General features: G+C 41.1%; 1 protein-coding gene across 2 annotated transcripts; it reads right to left on the reverse strand.

Annotated features, from left to right (window-relative positions):
* Nucleotides 1-656: 656 nt before the first annotated feature.
* Nucleotides 657-20,124, reverse strand: DNA2 (DNA replication helicase/nuclease 2). Of its 2 annotated transcripts, XM_033148979.1 has the most exons (21): nt 19,985-20,124; nt 18,864-19,037; nt 17,046-17,229; nt 15,915-16,057; nt 15,312-15,443; nt 14,117-14,333; nt 12,517-12,634; nt 11,227-11,392; nt 10,534-10,725; nt 10,105-10,338; nt 9,642-9,758; nt 9,437-9,546; nt 7,992-8,101; nt 6,998-7,222; nt 5,096-5,289; nt 4,916-5,005; nt 4,638-4,830; nt 4,011-4,100; nt 2,923-3,105; nt 1,457-1,603; nt 657-993 (listed from the first exon to the last, which is right to left on the reverse strand). In XM_033148979.1, exons 1-21 carry the CDS (start codon nt 20,083-20,085, stop codon nt 940-942), a joined length of 3,174 nt encoding a protein of 1,057 aa, XP_033004870.1. In that variant the 5' UTR covers nt 20,086-20,124; the 3' UTR covers nt 657-939. The 2 variants fall into 2 exon arrangements, with proteins under 2 accessions (XP_033004870.1, XP_033004872.1); XM_033148981.1 differs by lacking the exons at nt 15,915-16,057; nt 18,864-19,037; nt 19,985-20,124 and having other exon boundaries at nt 17,046-17,133.
* Between the last annotated feature and the right edge of the window lie 1,793 nt (nt 20,125-21,917).

The raw sequence follows: 21,917 nt of genomic DNA on the forward strand, positions 1-21,917 counted from the left end.
TAAGACTATATGCACACAATATTTTAATGGCTCTAAATCTGTCAACTGATGAGAACTATGAGAGAAAGGCAGTAGTACACTACTGGTGAAAGGCACTACTTCACTCAATTTGTAATAGCTGCCTCTTAAGATTTCACACCTTCCACATACAGAGAGCTGAATCCAGCCACTTTGAAGTTGCATTGATATAAACATAATAAATAATGTTCGGAACTCCCCCCCCCCTCTCTCTCACACACACACACTTCAAAGTTCAAGACTGCACACACATCTAAGTTGCTCAGCAGAACTGAATAAAAGCAGCAAATTTAAAACCTGAAAATATGAGACACGTTCATAACATATGTTTGGGCATTTTTTTGCCAGAACACAAAAAATGGTGTCTGTGGACAGGGGACAGAAGCATGCACACAAGCCCCGAGCCCACATCCTAGTGCACATTACCCTACCCACTCAGTCAATCTCCAGCTTTCACTGTACAGAGCAAAAAAGAGAGGCTGCAGTGGGTTATACCTGCTTTTCATTAAAAGCAAGTAGAACACCTTGAAACGCCTTGAGTGATTAAAAGGTCTTTATTAAGATCCATGGTTGTGCAGAAAGTTCTACTCTTGTTCAAGAAAAGTTCAAAGATCCTTGTTGAACTCCCCTGCTGAGGTAAGCACAGGAAAGGGACTAAATCAACAGGGCAACATGCCCCAGGATACAGGGTGGGGTGGGGTTTGCAGATCGATTCAAACAAATGCCTGAACATGCCTGGAGATGTGTGTGCAAAGTTTTATTTTTAAAATGGCTAACGTTTTAAGAACTATGTAGAGACATTAACATGTAGAAAAGACAGTGAAATTAAATCTATTTGACAATATGGAACTCCCAAGCTTATAATGCAATCGATTCTTTCAGCAGCACATGAATGAGGATTTTCACCTTGATGCCCCCTTTTCACAGGTTACAACGATACACACTTTCACATGCCCCTAATGGAAGACTGAAAATGTAAGTAATGTTGAGGAAAATATATTGGGTAACGTGTAAGAGAAAAAAGTACAATCAATTTTAATGCTGCCCTTGAATAAATCTTTTATCTGTATATCCTAGAGATCTTCAGAGGATGTCTTGCTGAAGGTGCCACAAATTGCAAAATGCCTTTTGATGGCAACACAAAAGTGGGCCTTCTCTGTAGTGATGTCTCTGGAGTGTCCTCCCTTCTGCCATTCAAGAGGCATCAATTGTTGTGTGCTTCCAACACTAAAAATTCATCTATTTCCATGGCCTTTCCCTGACAAATGGCACTAATCCTGCTGCTCTATACTATTGGTGATATCTGTAATATTATTTTAACTGAAATGCTTTAAATGTATTTTTTATTTCTATCTTTGTAAGCCATTTTGAAATTTATTTGCAATGGTAAAATCAATTAAATAAACAAATAAAGAGATGCACTACCAAAAAAGGATATCATTGCTTCAGTATCCAAATGACAAAGCAACTTTTTCAGAGGAGGATAGTGACACAGGGATGGCACACAACCCAGCATGATTAATTTGTGTTTTGCTCTTGTAACAGCAACGTTGAGACGTCTCCAGTCCTTCAGAAGTTCTCCAAGCTATTGAGAGAAAAGAGCAGTTCACCTCGTTTAAGATTTTGCAGCTGACTGAACTTGCCAGGTTTTATATTTCAAATATAAAACTAAGCACAACAGAACACCATCAGAAGAAGGTAGCAATCTGCCTTCTTCATAGCACAATCCACCAACAAAAAGAAAAGCAGTGTATTTCTGATCTTTGGGGTATCCATCCACATTTTTCTTGCACTGAGAAGGGAGCTGGGTCTTGCCTTGCGGCCATGCCTGTCGCCAACCATGCATTCCACCATTGTGTGAAGAACTATGTGCACAGAGTACCTCCCTGCAACAGGAGGACCTTGGGCCAATCAGAATTCCTCCCTTCACCTGGAGCAGGCATAGGCAACCTTCGGCTCTCCAGATGTTTTGGCCTACAACTCCCATGATCCCTAGCTAACAGGACCAGTGGTCAGGGATGATGGGAATTGTAGTCCAAAACATCTGGAGAGCCGAAGGTTGCCTATGCCTGACCTGGAGGCACTGTATGTGCATAGGGTTGGTTCACTTCCTGGCTGAAAGTGTGGTTGGCAAGCATGTACACAAAGGATATTGTCAGGGATTGCTCCCCCTTTTAGATGTTGCTCATGAGAAACGACAGGCTCTCCGGTAAGCTAAAACTATTTATTTTCATAATGTAGTTACAGAGTCTCTGAAATACGTCTGATCAGTTACTTTCAGTTTCTCGGAGTGGCGGGCTCTGTCTTGCCCGCCAACACAACCAACGGCTGGGAACTTTGAAATGACGTCTGCGTCGCCTCCCCCCCCCCCTCATCGCCTCCTCCTCCTGTCTGAGACTGACTGCTCTTGGTCTTTGCCCTGCCCTCCTATAGCCTGGCACCTCTCCCTCTTCCGGTGACAATTCCTGACGGGGGCTTGAGGTGGGAGATGAATCAGTGGAAATTATCGGTGGCTGCTCTCTGTAACCCAGCGACCCTCCTTCTCTGGAGGAAACACTATCTTGCTCCTCTCTCTCTCCCTGTTCCTCCCGAGTAGCCCCTCTTTCCCTGACAGATATCATCCGTAATAGGAGTTGTGCACACTCACAAGGGGATGTGGACTGGATTTCTTTTGAAAAGAGAAAGGACAAAACTCCAAATTTCATAATGGACCCATGAAACTGTGCAACTATTTAGCTAAAATATTTGCCCTTCTTATCATTTTGGAATAAATTTGTACTTTTTTCTTACCACTTACTTCTGTGTTTTCCAAGCACAACTAAATAAGTAGCCATTTTAAGATGGACAAATCTTAACTTTCCAGATTATGAACTGCTCAGTGATTCTAAAATACAGCCTACTCACATTTCCATCAGCGTTATTCCTTACAAAGGACACAATGATGATACTTTTGTCTCTTCCTTGGTACTTGTCCACAGTATTTACTTCTACATTCTTGATAAATGAACTTGTCATCAAGTCTGTGATTATCTTTAACTGATGTCTGTATGGAGATATGACCCCAATATCTGAGGGCTTGCAACCAGCCTAAAAAATAAATCCCAGACATTCCATGATTAAATCTAGCAAAAGAGTTATTTTGTGGTATATGCTATCAATAAACATTCATGGAAAATGGAGTATAATAAAAACAAAATAATTAGGCATTAACTTGAAGTCAAACAAATAAGAAACAAAAATGCAATATTAAATATAAAGTTACAAAAGTGAATTGAAACTGGTTCCTTTCAAATAAGGCCCGATTCACATGTCACTTTAAACCATCGTTTAAACTTTGTTCCTCTCCATTCCTGCCTGTCCTCAGCTGGAGAGGGGGTGGGGATGTTGGAGGAAAGAAGCAAAACATGCTGGCTTCACATTACATACAAACAAGCACCGATTGTTTATTTTCCCCAAATCACAAGCATTAAGCCATAGCTTGCCACTCATGCCTTGGGGGAAACAAACCACAAATACTGATTCACATGTACTGGTAAATGCAAAGCCAGCCTCTCACTTGTTTCTACCACCACATCTGGCTAAGGACAGGTAGGAGCAGAGGAAAGAGTGAAGCATCTGCAATTTGAGCAGTATGCTCCTCTTTCACTTTGAACTATATTTTAAACTATGGTTTAAAGTTATGTGGAAACCAGGTCAACAAGTGCCCATATAAATAGTGTTTTTTAAATTAAAAAAAAATGCAAATTATAATTGCTTATAATGTGCTCCAACAGCTAGGTGCTACATAGTGAAGAGGAAAGAAATACTGGAGAACCATTATTTTAGCTTTTAAAATAATGTGTCCCTAGTGGATGCCATAGAAGCAGTTTACTCAAATAAGCATACCTCTTCTTTGAACAGTGACTCAGTATACATACAGAATCAGGAGTTTAATGGCCAAAGCATGTCAGTTTTCAGAGCTGACCACACCATTTCAAAAATCTTTCAGATACCTTGATAAACATGGACGTCAGGAAGAGAACCAGTCTGGCTTCCGTCATGTTACTTACACCACCTTTTTCTGTAAGTTCTGGCGCTGGAACCTGTACCAAGGAAAAATCCTACACATTTTAATCTTTAAAAATGCAAGTTGACTTTTGCTTGCTAGCTTTAAAGTTAGTTAGTATACTAATTCATCAAATTTACTCATCATGTCACACAACCAAAAGAAGCAACTTACAAAAAATTAATAATACACAAACATACAATGTATACAACAAATATTCATTAAAACAATACTGATTTACTACAAGAGTTTGGAAACAAAAACATCCAACAAAATAACTAATACTAGAAAATAGTCATTAAAGCCAGAACTTCTAGTGTTGTCCAAATACAGGCAGAATAAATATGTCTTTCCCTGGCCCTGGAAAGATTACAAAGACAAACCTCCCTGGGCAAAGCATTCCATAAGCAGGGAACTACCACAGAGTCGTCCGCAACTGGACCTAACGGTCAGGGGTCCCTTTACCTTTTTACCACAGAGACAGGACATTTTTAAAGCATTTCACCTTCAATTTCCTAATGAATAGGGTGAACATAGAAATAACTGTTTATTAGGGCAAACAAGTAAAATTTACCTTTTCTGTGTTAAGGAAACAAACAGGGTTGTTTGGATCAAGTGTTTCCTTTAGCCATGTTTCTGAAGAAAACTTCTGGTCCAATTTCAAGTCTTCTAAATTTGGCAAGTCAACTATCGCTTTGGACACTCTCTCAGAGCCGCATTCCAGTTTGCCATTATATACCAGGTTGTTACTCAGTGACATAATTTTACTAAAAGGTTTCAAAAAAAAGCATTGTCAAATTTAAACACTTATAATATGTGGCGACTAAACAATAGCTTCTTATAACTACCTACCTGTTCATTCGGTACTGTACGGTCAGCTGAACAACGGCATTCTTGTTTCGTTCCAGTCTTTTGAATAAACTTTCGCCCATGCCAAGATCTCTGTTATAAAAAAAAAATCAGTCCGTGGATAACACAAAGCTTTGTTGATCACACTACATGACTTATTTTGTCAGCAGGATGTCCTCTTACCTTGCTTCTGCATTTTGCACAAGTGGAGGGAGCTGCTGATGGTCCCCCACTAGCACAAACCGAAGTGAATAGAAGAGTGGACCCAAGCAGATTGGCTGGCTTATTTGAGAAGCCTCATCCACTATGCAGAAGTCAAATTGTTTACGAGTGAAAATTGGGTGCTTTATTCCCATGCATGTTGTGGCAACTACAGGCTAGAAAGAGAGTACAAACTTATTATTATTATTATTATTATTATTATTATTATTATTACCTGCCCCTCACACTAAGATCTCATGGCCAGTTACAACAAAAGATTCCTGCATTGTAGAGGGGTGGACTAGATGACCCTTGTTGTCAGGGAACTGTCCCCAATGCAGCGCAAGGTGGTGGAAGGGCTCTCCGGATGCTACAGAGAGCCCCAGTCCCACCTTGCCAGCAGCTCCTCCTCTGGTAGCGAAAGGAGTGGTGAGACGTCCAGCGAGGAGGGGGAGAGTTCACAGGGGAAAGGGAGTAGCGGCTGTGGGGATGCAAGAAAGACCCAGCACTCCCTTAGTCCCAAGGGCAATACAGGGGGAACGCAATTTCCATCGCCCCAAAGACGTTGTGGGGTGAAAAGAAAGGGTGGAAAGCGGGGTTTTCGTATACCGAAACTCTTTTGTTGGGGTCAGAACCGGAAGGGGCCATTCCTGGATTCTGACACCGCTTGACACAGACATGAACATTTTAGCTCTGCACTGTACATAGTTTGCACAATAAAATCTTTAAAGGAAACAGCGGAGTCCTGGCTGCTTACTCATGAGCAACTAACTGAGAACCTTACACTTGTGGTCCCTTCCAACGCCGTGATTCTAAATGTTAAAAGCAGTTTAAAACAATTTGCAGTCACAAAGTAAGGTAGACTCTAAAAAATACACTTCAAGTGTCTAAAGACAGGGTGAAGAGGCATGTCTTCAGCATTTGCCAAAAGCTGTATAATGAAAATGCCAGACACACCTCTATGGGGAGTTCTACCATTTAGGGTTGCCAGAGAATGTCCACCCCCACCCCCTGCAACTTGTTTTCAATATGTCGTTATAAACTTTGTTTTCTAACTGTAACTTTTGTATCAAAAAAACTACAAATGTTTTCAGTTTAGAACAGTTATGTCGAAACAATGCAACATTGCTGACTCTATAGACCATTAAAAGCACTCTATACATGCATTATTAAAAAGCAGTTCTTGCTTTTATGGTTGCTTACCCTGAGTATTTGGGGTGGTTGATTACTATAGACCCTTGAGGAGTAAAATTAGGGGTGGGAGTGCAGGTTTGATCACAAGCAACTCAGAAAGGTCAAGTCTTGCTGAGCACCTGTGCATCACTGCCACGTCCTTATTGTGATTTAAATATTTAAATTTGCAAATGCGGGGATAATGTGTCTGTAAATTATTTATGATGAAATCTGATGGCTGAGATTTGCTTTTCAGATTGAAGAATGTCTCTCACAGAGAAGGCCAACATCTTCACTGGGACACATTATTCTGTAAAGAACAATCCAAGGCTGAAAGTGTATTTTGCCTTCGTACAACACAACCAGCCCCCTCTAGTGGTATGAGTCTCCCAGTTACAAAGCCTATGGGTAGCACTGTACTCAATTATGAATATTTACATATTACCGGTAAATACAAAATTCAAAAGATGCAACACAACCTGAATACATTTACCTTTTTCAATGTAAGTAAAATTGGTATGGACAAACATTTTATTTGTACCTTGATTCAAATCTGGGGAGGCTTCATAACCAAAGTATAAGCGGCGTGAAAATAAAGCACTAAATGCACTGCAGACAGGCAGACACCTCCAGCTAGATGTTCATTTTCCAGGTAGTCTTTTTTGAAATACATCTGAGAGATTTTAAAACCCTGAAAGTCATTTTCCTTACTTGACTACGATACAGCTCCTCCAAGTCAGCTACAGTCTTAATGCATTTGGATCTGCAGATCTCTTCCTCTGTGAACTTCTGAATGGCCGGATGAACCTTCTGAACTCTACCCAGTCGCAGAAAGCCTACTTTGAACTTTGCCAGCTTCAGAAGGATATTGTCAACTGCAGTATGAGTAAAGCTAGTTAAGAGAACACTGAAGCCACAAGCATAAAGAATTCGGACCTAAATTTGGGAAAGGAGACAAAGGAGGGGTGCATTAATTTTCATACAAGTCATTTCCCCCCCCCCCCCAAATTCTAAAACCCAGCTGTCAACGTAGGAGGAAATTCCATGTATGGGGTGTGCGTATGTTTTTCAGATCACCACCACCTACATTTAAGAAAGGCATTGGGGAATCTGTGGGGCAATGGAGGCTGGTCTTGAGACTATGGACATTAATCAAAGGGTGGGGGGGTACAATCACTACTGCCCACGCATTCAGCACTCATAGGAAGGGGATTTACGTGTACCAATGTCTGTGCAGAGATATTCCGTATGAAGGGGGTTCCTGGCCCAATCAGGATTTCTTCAATACTGTGTGGTGGAGCTCTACGTCCAAACGTAAACATGCACAAAGCCCCTTCATATGCATGCCAAACACGGCTGGCGAGGGGTATATTCGAGTGCTGGGTACACCAAAGCCCTTCTAGCTGCCCTGACACACTTCTTAGACACATGGGGGTGTCATACTAATAAACTGGTAGTTAAGTACTTTATTTACACCAGTGGAAATCCTGAGTGCAGATTTGTGGTTCTGAAGCATTCTCTCTTCAGAGAGCACATTTTCCTAACATGCCATATATAATATCTACATTAAGCATATAACTGCTTGAGCAGAGTTTGTTTTTTAATGAAACTTCTTAAACATCACATTTGGGGTGTTTCAATCATTACAGTCCACAAAATTCATTAACACAATTTTTTCAAATGTTCCTTCTTTCCAGAATCTTACCAGAGCACATATTGTGGTGGTCTTTCCTGTCCCAGGCATCCCGACAATGAGTGTGTAATCCTTTGAAAGAAGCACTTGTTTCATTGCTTGTTTCTGGGGTTTATTAAGGCCTTTGATTTATGGGGAAAAAATTAGTGAATACAGTAAGTTCTCTGCCTTCATTTTAAACATAGCTACCTGAGCCTGGGGGACTATTGAGGTACCTGTTTTACCATATCAAAACATTAGCTATGTTTGCATGCATGGGGGCAGAATGCACAGTTCAATCCTATGCACCTTTACCCAGCTAGTTCCACTAAGTTCAGTATGGGTTGCGCCGGGTAAATGCACACAGGATTGCAACCTGATTAAGAAGTGTGGGGTAGGTCATCTCATTCATGATTTGCTTGGAAGTCTCATAACTTCCTGCTACATCAATTAACACTCTGGAGAACAAGCCTGCTACAAATTTGGTATTGGCTTCAAAATTCAGTGACCACATACAGGTATTTTAAACCTGGGCTTCTAAGCAGCAACTCAGTTTCGGCTAAAAATTACCTCCAGGCAACCAGGCAGGGAAACTTATGGAAACAAAATAACTTCATTTCTTCTTTAAGGCAATCCATATGCCACAAATGACTAGCAAAAAGTCTCAACAGCAGAGATTATCTTTTGTTGACTCGCTTGCAAAGTTTTAAACGTGAACATTACTGCAGCAGAGCACATCTTGAAAAGTCAACAGAAAACTTCCATTAAGTTTGGGATAAGGCATGCCACCACGAAGAGCATGCAATGGTTCTTTGTTTGCTTTCAGGCAAAATTCAGAATGCTTCTTCAGCCTAGAAAGCTTCAGTCTCTCAATGAATTCAACAATCCTCCTCTAACCACTTGGGAAGTTGCCTTCCCTGACATACAGTACTCCTTAGGAAGAGGAATCACACACACCTGCATGACATTCACTGAGAGGAGAACCAAGCTTGGGTTTGAGTTCATATTCCCGCTTAGCCATGGACTCTCTAAATAATAGACAGAGCGAGTTTTTAATTAATTATGTATAGTGTTTTTAACTTTTGATTGGTTTACGTATTTTAAATATAATTAGCCCTGGGGCCCTGTGACAAAAGAGAGGGATATGAATTATATAGATAAAAGTACCAATCTTATTGAGAGTTGTCACCTGTTTTTACATGCCCAGGCTTTGGGATTTGCCAGGCTACAAGACTGCAGGAAGAGTATTTCATTCTTACTCTGTCCAGCAAAGTAAGTATTTATAGAGCTTCAGCAAATGAGCATTATTTTATCTTTCAATGAGCTTATTTATTGAAAATGCATGGCATCCAGTGCCTTAATATATTTTCAGTCACAAGGTTTTCCACTGAATCTCTAAGCAGGAAATCCAATTTTCTAATAGAATCAGACCTTAAGAGGGTTTTTTAAAATAAAATTTAAAAATGCATCTACTGTACCTTTTAGAATGTTTGCAACAGTTTCCTTTGCTTCTGGAGGAAGGACAGCGCTCAAATTTTGGATGAATTGTGGTTTCTGAAAGTCTATTATTAAATTACGAAGCCTTTCACTAAAAGGAAGGATTGAGAGGGAAAGGAATAAACAAAAATTGAAAACACGTTCCTAGAAACATTAGGCATGGAAGGAAGATAAATTTGAACAGACCTTGCAGGAGAATTTCCCATCAATTTAGAAAGGTTTCCCAATGGAGCATCTGTGCCAAAAGCTCCTTCTTCATGGTCTAACCTAAATATAGTGTCTTTCGGGATACGTGACAAGTTCCTGGAAGGCAGAAAAAAAGTTATCACTCACATTGTGATATCCTGAGTATTAGAAAACATACTAAGAAGCCTTTCCCAAACTGGTGCCCTCCAGATGTTTTACAAACTGCTGCCCTCCCATTGTCCCTGACCACTGACCATGCTGTCTAGAGCTAATGGCAGCTGTAATTCAAAACATGTGGAGGGCACCAGGTTGGATAGGGAGGCAATGGTCATTTCCCAGATGCAAGTACCTGCAGCAGGGAGACAAAGGCCACTCTAACTGCATGCATTTGTATAATGTATGTTTGAAACAAGAATAATATGTTATTACACGAACTCTCCTGACAAGTAAAGCACTATGTTACCTATCCAATAAGCAAGAGATTTTGGAGCCGTTGACCTGTTGTACATAACCAGTCGCCAAGCCAAGCAAAGTGCTGTCCGCTTCACCACTCACAACAACCCTGTCTCCTATCATCAGAGTTATTGCAGGCGCAGAACCCTTCTTACGCTGGAAACAGTGTAAATACAGTCCATTGGACACCTTCTGCACACACTCCACCCTGATCATGTTTCCAATGCAGTCTCCATGTTTCTCCCTACAAAAATTAAGAACAAATGAAGTTTTGGAAAGCTCCAGGTACACAGTTGCTAGTCCATATAACTCTTTGCTTTAGGGAAACTGAAAGAAGTTTCATCTACATTTTTAGCTGTCGTTACTCTGAAAAACTTGATGACAACAGTTTCAATAGCTAAAGCGAAGTTTGAAAGTGACCCTACTAAATCACCAATACCTTTCTGCAGCAGGTATCATCCATATGTTTCTGCACCCCTTCTTTCCATCTTTATATTGTGACTCCAAGGTGAGCATCAGATACCAGAGATGGAAATACTCCAGGTGCGAGGGCTTCAGATGCTGCGTCTCACTTTCAACAGCAGCAAGCACATCCGGAGAAATAAAGTGATTCTGCTGCTGTTCCACAGCCCTAAAACAGAACACAACATGAATCCTCCTATGATTTCAATTGTGACGGCCTGTGATAAGAAACTTCATAGATGGCTACAATTTGAGTAAGTCTGTGCTATCTTCATGTAAATTCTTAGACGCCTGCATCCTTCCACCCCCTGAAAACCCTAGTCCTACTGCTTTCCCTGGATTTTGTCAATAGATTCTCTCTGCTTTTAGGGTAGCTACCATTTCAGCATGCACTATCATAGAACCACTATCATATTTAGGGTCATGCCTACATTTCTGCTTGGTATAGTTCACAGATGGAAAACGAAATCAAACGCAACATGGCGTGGTCCAAAATAATACATTTGACATTACACAGAATCTCGAACACAGAAAAGAATCAATTATTTCACACCTGGATCTAATGTAGCCTTGTCCAAAACTGTGATGTAGAAAACGGAGCCTTAATGAAACCACAGCATCAGCCATTTAAAACTGAGATCAGCTTGCAGGCTTTTAAAATGGAATTTACCTGCTATAAAGTGCACAGTTCTGCTTCTGAGAGCAATAGCTGCATGCCTTACTGTCATTAATCAGGGGAGGCAAAGATGCAAGCTGTGTCTGCTCCTTCCCAGTGTCAGATTTGCATACGGTGTGAAGCAAATAGAAGGCCAACTCATTTCTTAGTTTGATCAGTTCTGCAGAGGGAGAAACAAAAATGATGTCCTGGTCGTCCGTCCTCCTCGCAAGTTTCAAATATTTAGGAAAAAAGCACAAGGAAAACTACTTTGGCTCTGAGCCCACTGGCGACTCGGAGTGCCCAGGAAACACAGAGACAAGATGACACATCTCTGCCTCTCCCTCCAATCTGAAGCTGGATGGTGCATTGCTAGTGATGTGACAGAGGCTTGCTTTGCACAAATCCTAAGTTTCCTCTCAACTTTGGGCCGGGGGGGGGGGGGTGTGAGTAGGGATCATTCCCCTTCAAAGCAGTTCCAAGACTAGGAGGAAGCTTAGAACTCATTGTTTCATTTATTTGTTTTCTGTATTTATATCCCATGTTTCCTTCCAAAGGAGCCCATGCCACCCCAAGGCTGTCTTGAGCATTTGCTGAAATTTGAGGCCTTTACTCAACTGGTGCACTAGTTTTGTCTTTCCTTGGGAAAAGACGAACTTGCCATAGTTTTCCATGCCCATGTAGTCCCCAGCTTGAATTGCTGAGATGGGCTCTACATGGACTCCCTGTTGAAAAGGTTTTGGAAACTTCAGCTGGTTAAGAATATAAAACCTCACTAGGTTGATAATGGGACCTTCCCATACTGAACAAATACTTCAGCACTTAGAAGATCTTCACTGGCTACCAGTTTGTTTTCAGGCACAAATCAAAGTGCTGAAATTGACCAAAATTAAGTCCTAGATGAGCTAGAACCATGGCAGCTGAAAGCTTTCCTTCTCCCACAAAAACTTTCTATTTGCCGATGTTGTCATTGGATGCTCTGCTCTGAGTCCCCTTGCTGACCACAGGCAGAGCTTTTTCAGTAGCTGGGTCCACACTCTGGAACGACCTCCCCAGAAAAATTCATCTGGCACGTGCTCTTTTTCTTTGCCAAGTTAAATCAGTTTTTTACATAACCTTTTGGAAGAGACAGCAAATGTGTGGGTGAGGGGGGGCTCTTAAACTATTAAATTCTGCATTATTTGATTTTCCTTACTAAATTGCAATTTTTTTATTTAAAAAAAATCTAGCCCCCTTGAAGACTGCATTGTTGAAAAAACGAGATGGAAATATTGTAAACACAACACTGTCCAAGCAGAAAATTACCTCTCCTATCCATACGATTTCCAGGTACAGGAAACATATTCCCAGTTTTTAGGTAAAGGAGGAATCCAGCTTCAGGATCAGCTCGTCTTCCTTGGCACAACAGGGAGTACAAAACCACCTGAGGGGAGAATCCAAAACTATTAAAATGGAATGTTAAATGTAGGTATCAACCAAGTTGCACCACTTTGCAGTTTCTTGCTGCAGTAATCATACACAATATGTCCCCCACCAGTGAGCATACAAATTATGTATCACTAGCAAATAAGCATGCAAGGGCTGCATCAAGACCAGTAATATGGGCATCAGAGCTGAGGAAATTATAGTCCCACTAACAATCCCTGAGGATGGCACACTGCATCATGCGAGGGACTTAATCAGTCAAGCCAGTTATCACAATGAATATATTCACAGAAGCCACCCTAATTATTTAGTGCAGCACAATAGCCAGGCCTATAGCCAGACTATCAACCAGACTTTCGATTTTGCTATTCTTCCTACTCTGCTGGCTTCTCATTTTCTACTTTTAGCGACAGAAAGAAATGCTGATCTTTGGACACCACCCCCAAAAAATATCCCTGCATCCAAGAAGGATAGAGCTTCTAGAAGACCTCATCGAATAAACTTAAGGAAGATAAAACAGTAGGTGCTACTAACCAGAACACAAACTTTGAAAGACAAAACCAGAACCTTGAAATGGACCCAGAAACAAATGCAGATGCTTCAAAATAAATAGTTTGTTTCTGCCTATCAGTATCTTCAACAGCAGTCCCACATACAATACACTACAGTAACCCAATCTCTCAATCTGGATTGTCAAAGACATGAATGACAGCAGTTTCATTTCCTTTTTCATCAGCGGGCACAGGAAACCAAACAAAAAAATCTGATAAACAACAACCTAGGACACAGACTCTGTCTAGGAATCAAAGTACAGTGGTAACTCGGGTTAAGAACTTATTCGTTCTGGAGGTCCATTCTTAACCTGAAACTGTTCTTAACCTGAGGTACTTTAGCTAATGGGGCCTTCCGCTGCCGCCGCGTGATTTCTGTTCTGTTCTTAACCCGAGGTACTATTTCTGGGTTAGCGGAGTCTGTAACCTGAAGCGTCTGTAACCTGAAGCATCTGTAACCCAAGGTACCACTGTACCACCTTCCTCCAGCTACATAATTTCCCCTTAAAGTATAATTTTAGTCAGTCTACTGAGCTCCTACTAGCATCAACTCTGTACTATCTATACTGGGCTTAAGTTTATTCACAATCATTCAGTCCATCTCAGACACTAACTGAGGGAAATCACCACCAGAACACCTGGATCTGATGATAAAAAAAGAGTTCAGTATCATCAGCACACGGGTGACAACATCACCCAAAGGTTTCATGTAGATGTTAAGGATCATGGGAGACCCAACTGAACTCCACTGAACCCTGCAGAGCAATCCCTATAGGAAGGAGCAACTGCCTCACAGCATCAGCTTCTGGAACCTTCTGAACCCACCAAAAATGATGCTTAAAAACAATTAAGAACACATTTTAAAAACTTAATATTTAGTCAGAGTCTTTCATGTATCCTAAATTAATTACTATAATTCCTATTTGTACCTGACTTCTGTGTTCTATAGAGTTAGATTCCTTGCCACTTTTAAGCTCCAGAGGCATTATCTTGGACTGAGTTGTAGATCTGCGGTGAATTGTTACGCCTGCTGTAACATCAATTTTACCCTTTAAGCCAAATCTGGGGCACCAAATGTTCTCCTCAACATCCAGGATTTCTGTAACTTTGACAGTGCACCAGGAGTCATCTTTTTCATCCCCTGGCCTATCAGAAAAAACATTAAGTGTATTAACTGGAAAGGTTTACTTCAGAAAACAAAGAGATAGCTTTCCTTAAATACATACTTGAAGGGACAAAATCCATATTCCTTAAACAGGTTAGAACATATTACATTCTTAAGCAATGGCGTCCAAACAAATCAAAAGGCAGCACTTCCTCTTATTATTAATTTGTTCTTAGATGAGAAAAATGATTTCATTCTCAAGTAACAGAACAAGTGGGCTGAAATGCTTAGCCAGATTTGAGTTGTCAACAAACAAGGGATTCAAGCAACCACAGAATGTGCAGCAAAAGATATGAATAATGAAGCCTTGAAAATACGAAGTTTGGTGAATTTGAGTTGAAATGCAATAGTAGCTAGCCATGGCTTGTATGAAAGAGAAATTTGTGCATTCAAATGCTCTAACCTGGTTGACAGCTACTTTTCAATAGCTACAGCAAACAAGCCCAAGGAGAGAAACTTGTAATACTAAACATAGTCGTAAGAAAGTTTGTGTTTTTAATTATACTTTAACTAACAGAAACCAAAACAGCGTTACCACAGTACATTGCACACATCAGCCCCTGTTTCCCCCCCTAAGCAGTGCCCCTGGGCGGGATTCACAAGGGGAAGGAGAAATTGTCAAAAATCTCCTCTCCACTTTTTGCTGGTGGGGGTCTCCACTGGAAATATCCCATGAACAGAAGGAGCACTTTTGCTTGCAAAAGAGCAAGTCTGGATCTAACCCACAAATTCCTGCTCCCCAACAAGTTGTTTATAAGTGCCCTAGAATCTGTGGCAGGAAAGGAGCTTAACAACCCAGCTCAATTGTTAAAGAAGTTGTACAACATTATTTATTGATTTATTTATTTTCGGTACTTTGCAGTCCTGAGATTCTGCAATTCTGACACAGCTAACAAAGCTCACCTACAGCACTGGCAGAACCAATTTACAACAGTGTGTTAGTATGAATAGTTCCTTACCATTTTATCTGCATATTATGCTGGCAAACATGGTTTTCTTTGTATATGAACTCTTCTGCCCATTTAATAAAAGAGTGAAAGTACTCTTCTATCTCTTGCATTATATCATTCTCTTTCAGATTTAACTGGTACCTGCGGAAGCAAAGGGAGGAAAGCATATTAAAAGCTGCATGGCAGATAGCAGAAGAGATCAAGGTAGGAAATGGAAAAGATCTCTACATTACAGATATTTATTTTTTATTTGTGGTGCCTCAGACAAAAATATCCACATGTTTAGGCATTTGTAACGTTCCCAGTTTTATTAATGTAACTACAGGGAACTATCCTTCCAAAATGTAGCACGTACAACTATAAAAATGACAAGTGATTTACTTTGCTTCAAAAAGGTTACTCTATTTGCATGCTTTGAAACAATTATGGCAGTGCATTTGTGTCCACACAAGCAATCACACGGTCAAAAAAGTAACAATATCAGCAATTCCCTAGCCCTGTGATCTTTGCTAAGCATTAAAACTAAGAAAAAGAACAAGTTCTTAAGAGAAAAGTATACCACTCAGTGTAGTGGGGACAGAACACGCTTCATCTCTTACAGCTAATACTTACAGCTCTTTTAGATACTTCGGTCCATGAATTACCGAGAAGGCAATTTCTTGCAATTTCTCTTGTGTAAAATTTGTTCCTGCTTTTTGGAAAATTTCATGAAGGATTGTACCTATTAGCATTGGACGCAAACCAGGCTCACATCCCTGGGGGGGAAATGAAACCACCCCAAAATATTAGCAGAGATGTATGTGTACTACACATTAATTAATCTGTACAATACTGCATTTTTAGTGGCATTGTCCCATCCTAAGGGCGCAATCTTCTGCACACTTACTATACCTTAAGTCCCATTAAATACAGTAGGACTACTTTTTGAGTAAACACTGTAAGCAAGGAATTTTAAGTTTAAAAAACAAATAGCAAAAAAAGAAGAAAGCACCAACAGGACAATTTCATAATTAAACTAACTATAAAGTTAGGAGGTTAATAAGGAGCCATGTTTCCTACTTGAATATAAGCTATCAATGTTACCGGTAAGTCCACCAATCATTATTTACTTTATTTTTCTTTTATTACATTTTTACCCTACCTTTCTCACATCATGAAAATAAAGGCCCACTTTTACTCCATCATGGTACAAATATGTAGTTCCCACACAGTCACTCAGACAAACACTGAGCAGAGCCAGGCCTGTTTAGCTTCAACAAGGTGGTGGCCTTATGTGTCTTCAGATCATGCTCTGGGAATTTGAGGTTTATTCCCCCCCCCCCCCCCAAAATCACTTAAGCTTGGGATGATTTGCAAAGTTAAACATATAAAAACATGCATTTTAACACATATATAACCATATGTTCATCACTAGACAAATCCACATTAAAATTATTGTCTTTTCCCAACTCCAGAAAATACTGACTCTGTTCACCTATTTGCTATTTTTGTCTTCATCAATTACCCCAAAGGCACTCTGGAGACTAGTGGATGATCACTATAGTAAATAGGGAACATAGTATAGTGAACCAGAGCATTCTGAAACTCTTTACTGGTATAATTTTATTTATAACTTCTTATGTATGAAGTACTTACAATACTAGGTGCTTTATTTAAAACAACAGTTGACAATGCCCTTAATATAGATGTTATCAATGCCCATGAAACAAACCATTTTAATATACAATGTTTTCCACAACTTACTTTGAACTTTTCACTCAGTACAGCTTTTCTCATACACCGAATGCTATTTGATACAGTAGTGCCAGAGACTAATACATCTGGATACAGAATCAAATATCCTCCATCTGCATCTATTATCCAAACACCCGCATTACACTCTCCTTCTAGATGAATGATATCTCCAGGCTGCACTGGAACAGAAATCCTGAAAAATGTGTGAAACGATTACAATGTTGATATGCACACATTTTTAAATTATCTGTGATTTTTGTACTGACCTATAGACCAATGAAAGGAAAGTGCTCATGTATTCAAGAAAAACTGTAACGATTTTTCAGGGACCTATTGCAACCCACACTCTCGCGATTACAAAGGCCTTCTACAGAAAGGCAGTGAAAATGGGCACAGACAGGTAGAGAAGCAGAGACGATAATCTCTGAACAATTCAGTAGTGGTCCTTTTAAGGAGCAATTCTATGGTGACTGGGGTTAGGGAAGGAAATTCCATAGGGAAGGAACCACCATGATGGAAGCACTGCTAGTTAGCCAGTCACACCAGCTGAAGCAACCAGCTCTGGTTGCTTTTTGTCTATTTTTTTCCCTTTGGTGCTTCATTTTAAAATGTCTCTCCTATTCACACCAGCAGGAGGGAGCTATGTACCCTTAAGGGCAAGGGCATGTCAAGGGAATGAGGGTATAGGATCCTGTGTGTGTACAACTCCACAATATGCACTTGTCTTCCCCCCACCATCAGTTCCTATGAAGCTTTCTGTGGGTATACGAAGAGCCCTCCTGGGAAGTGAATGACATCCCACCAGTGGGCCTCCCTCTCTGAAAGTGGAACAGCACTGCTTATGCTGCTTCCAACAACCCCTTGGCTGGTCTTAGGATTGTTCTGCCTGAACTACTGGCAATTAATTAAAAGCAACAAAACAACATTGGACAGCTCTTTGGATAAAAGATTTCTGTCTATGTGTACTTAAATTACCACTGCTAATGCTAGGATAATTTTTTACCGTGATGTACCCTGTAGTATAACAGGCACGTAATGTGTTGTTCTATACATCCTTTACGGTCAAAGGGCAGGCAGCTCTGTCTTTAGATCAGAGATCCCTTATCTTCAAAATTAAAACTAGATATAACAAGTACCCATGCCTGATATCATATGAAGTCAGGAGGGAACAGTCTTGCCCAAATGGCCTCACAGGCCAAATTCAAAGGCCTAGTAGGCCCAATTATTATTCCTGTTAGAATTAATTTATTAGTCGCCTTCAAAACTACTGTCTCAAGGCGATTTACACATAAAATGATTAACAACAGTAAAAAACACAAAAGCAACAAATACATTTAAAATGAAACTAAAACTGAACAAAGACATTTGTGATAAAAGACCCAATTATCTAGCTGGGAAAGCCGGACAGAACAAAAATGTCTTCAATTGTTTCCCGAAACTGAAGATAGTGGGAGCCTGTTGTATCTCAATAGGAATGGTATTCCACAGAACAGGAGAAGCCACACTAAAAGTCTTGCTCCAAGTTACTGCGGAACTTGCAGGAGACTGGACTGGAGGTCCCCCACTACTGATCAAAAAATGTTAACACCTTAAGTCTTAATGTACTAAAAAAAAGCAGGGAGAGGGACAGTCAAAGGTTTGTTTCCAGTCAAAGGCTTCCTTCCCTTTACTGACATTAATAGGAGAAACTAGGAATTAGAAATATTTTGATCCCTTGTTCCATAGAACTAATTTTTCAACTTTTTAACCACAATTAGAAACTGTACAATAACAAGCATAAAGAACATTTTGCCCATTATCCAGTATCAATAGTTACATAGCAGTTACCAGTCATGTCTTAGGATGCACAGCTCTGTATCCAAATCATCAAGTTGAGAAGAAGCTGTAATTGTCAGGTGTTTCTCCAGAGCACCATTTTCCTGGACATGTAACACGCAGTATCTGTTGTTCAAACCCTTGCTGAGTACTGTATCCGAGAAGCCAACAATTTTCTTTGGGAATCTAAAAATACAGATGCATGATAATACATACAGGTACAAGGCAGTAGTCAGGCATACACTCTTGTAGAATGGCTCAGATACCACTGAGGGCTAAGATCTGTGAATCTCACTTAAGACATGGAAGCGGAAGCGCCAAGCAGAAATAAACAGCAGCACTACCTTTGTCTACTTTTAGACAAGAGACAATTGTTCTCCAAGTACTTAGCCATTTAATATTTCTATTATTTGGACAAATTGCTTTCAAATGCTAACACCTTTGAAAGTAATTTGGCCAAATAAGACAACGGAACATAAAGCAGAGTAAACCATTCCAAAACCCATGTTTGCTTTTGTACACACAGAGGGAAGAGAGGGCACTTGCAGGAGAGAACTGGGGACTAAGAGGGGACCTTAACCCCTACCTCCAGTTTTTCCTCTGTAAGCATCCCTCCTCCAGCTGCTTTTTCACTAGGTCCTGAAACTGAAAATATACCAGGATGGGAGGAAAACAACTTCAGAGGATCCTTTGCAAAATTGGCTGACAAAGGATGGCTTAATCACCCATTGTTATTAGATTACAGTATATATATACACACACACATATATACGTGTATGTTTGTGCGTATGCATATATACACACACTCTCTTTCTCTCTCTTTCCTCAAAAGCCAAGGGTGGGGAACCCATGATCACTGGATTACAACCCCCATCGTTTCTGACCATCGACTGTGCTGGCTGGGACGGATCAGAGTTAAGCCACACGTGGGACTCTAATCACAGGCTCCCCAATCGCCAGCGCGATTTCCAAATCCTGAAAAGAAAGGGCACCCAACCTCCAGACACCTAAAGGGCAGGCGAAGTGGGGAGGGGGGCCCACAACCAGGCGAGAGCGCGATCCTTGGGGAGAAGCGTCCCGCTGGCGCTTCGAAAGGCGCGCGCTTTTGCAGCTCAGTCCCCGCCAAGAAGCACCTCGGCGGCGGAGGCGGATCCTCGAAGAAACTCCTCTCCATCAGCTCTTCCAGAGTCACTTCAGCCGCCTCTTCCTTGTTCTCCTGCCTCCTCGCCGCCATCTCCAAGGCGCCAAAAGCACAAGCGAGAAGGGGGAAAGAAAAAAGAAAAAAAAACAGAACCCGGGACGTGAGCTAATAAGCCCCCTACCCCGCCCAGCCCTCGATAGCGCAGGCGTAACGAGCGCGCTCCCCTATGAGGCGCCGGGGGTGGAGTTTGGGGCTTTTCCTGTTTGCGCGCGAGCGGCGGGTCTCTCTTCTTTTCCGCTTTCCGCGCTGCAGGAACGGTTGAAACTCGTTTCTTTTAATCTGAAGGCATTCTTCCTTGCGCGTATTGAGAGCGTCTTGGAATATGAGCGGGGTGGGTGGGAAGGAATTGCTTTCTTAAAAATGGTCGTTTGCTTGCTCCCCATTTCGTCTGCAGTGAAATCCTGCCACGCTTTTCTTTCGTGCTGGCTCTTACACAGCCCTTCATCTTCCTTGGAGGTTGTTTAAGCCATCTGTCATGGTTGCTTTAGTTGGGATTCCTGTTTTGCAGGGGGTTGGACTGGATGACCCTCGGGGTCCCTTCCAAGTCTACAGTTTTGCGATTCTATGCCTGCACTAATTCACCATGGATTGAGAGGCACATCTACTGGCCTGACGTTGATTAGGCTACTTTTATATAAAATTGCCACCAGAAGTATTTAGGGAAGGGGTGGTGAAAAAGACCCCTGTTGTCTCCACGTAGGGCTGGGAAAGATTTCTGCTGGAAGCCTTGGAGTGCTGCTGCCAGGCAGGGCTGACAATACTGAGCTACAAGGATCAAAAGTATGACTTGGCATTAGGCAGCAGATGCAATTTTTATTCCAGAATGAGGGACATCTCAGACAAAGGTGGGGAACCTCAGGTCCGAGGGCTAAATACAGCCTTCCAGGCTTCTCTGACCCTCGCTCTCTCCAGGCCACATACCTCATCAGCCATGCTTCATACCCTCCTTGAATGTTTTTAGCTTGCTTGAAGGGTCCTTCAGACACCTCCAATGTCTGAAGGATGGAGAGGGATGGGTGAATAAACTACAATAGAACAATAAAATGTTCATTCTCTTTTTTTCCCTCTGGCCCCGTCCACACCTGGCATGTGCCCCTCACAGTAGGTTGCCCCCGTGCCAATGGGATGCAGAACTGCTGAGCTCACAAAAAAACCCTTTGTGCATGGCAAAGCAAAAGTACTGATTTATGTTTAGCCTGATGGGTCATGGCAGACACAATCTGGATTGCCCCCATGCCTACAGATTTGAAAAAATAATCCCCAATTCAATGGAAACTTTTCTGCAATAGAAATTTGCAGGACATATATACAGGTGTGGGATACACATGCCACCAATGTTAGTAAGATTTTTTTCATCGACTCATACAACCGTATATTTGGAAGGGACCACAAGGGTCATCTAGTCCCACCCCCTTCAAATGCAGGAATCTTTGACCCAATGTGGGGCTCAGACCCATGACCCTGAGATTAAGAGTCTCATGCTCTAACAGCTGAGCTATCCCTGCATTGAACAGCAGGGTGTTTTGTGTGCAATGGCTTATGATATTCTGCATAATGGAGGGGGTTCTTATCTCCTTGCAGCCATTTGGAACACATTTGAGCCCAGCATGGAAGCCAGGCTCATTCTTATAATGCTAAAACCAAGGTTTAGCATGTCTGAATACAGTCTGTCCACTATTAAATTAGAAAAAAGGAATATGAAAAACCTAAAACTTTAATTTTTCTCATTTGCAGTAAAAATGCTAAGTATATTTCAAAAGCATGATTGTCCCATGAAATCCATTACATTTCATTGTTATAAAAGTCTTTTAAAAAGGTGTTTGATTATAAATTTAGTGAATACAGGATCTATGCACTATTCTCCA

This window comes from Lacerta agilis, chromosome 5 (genome assembly GCF_009819535.1).
Source record: "Lacerta agilis isolate rLacAgi1 chromosome 5, rLacAgi1.pri, whole genome shotgun sequence".
In the NCBI taxonomy this organism is placed as follows: domain Eukaryota; kingdom Metazoa; phylum Chordata; class Lepidosauria; order Squamata; family Lacertidae; genus Lacerta; species Lacerta agilis.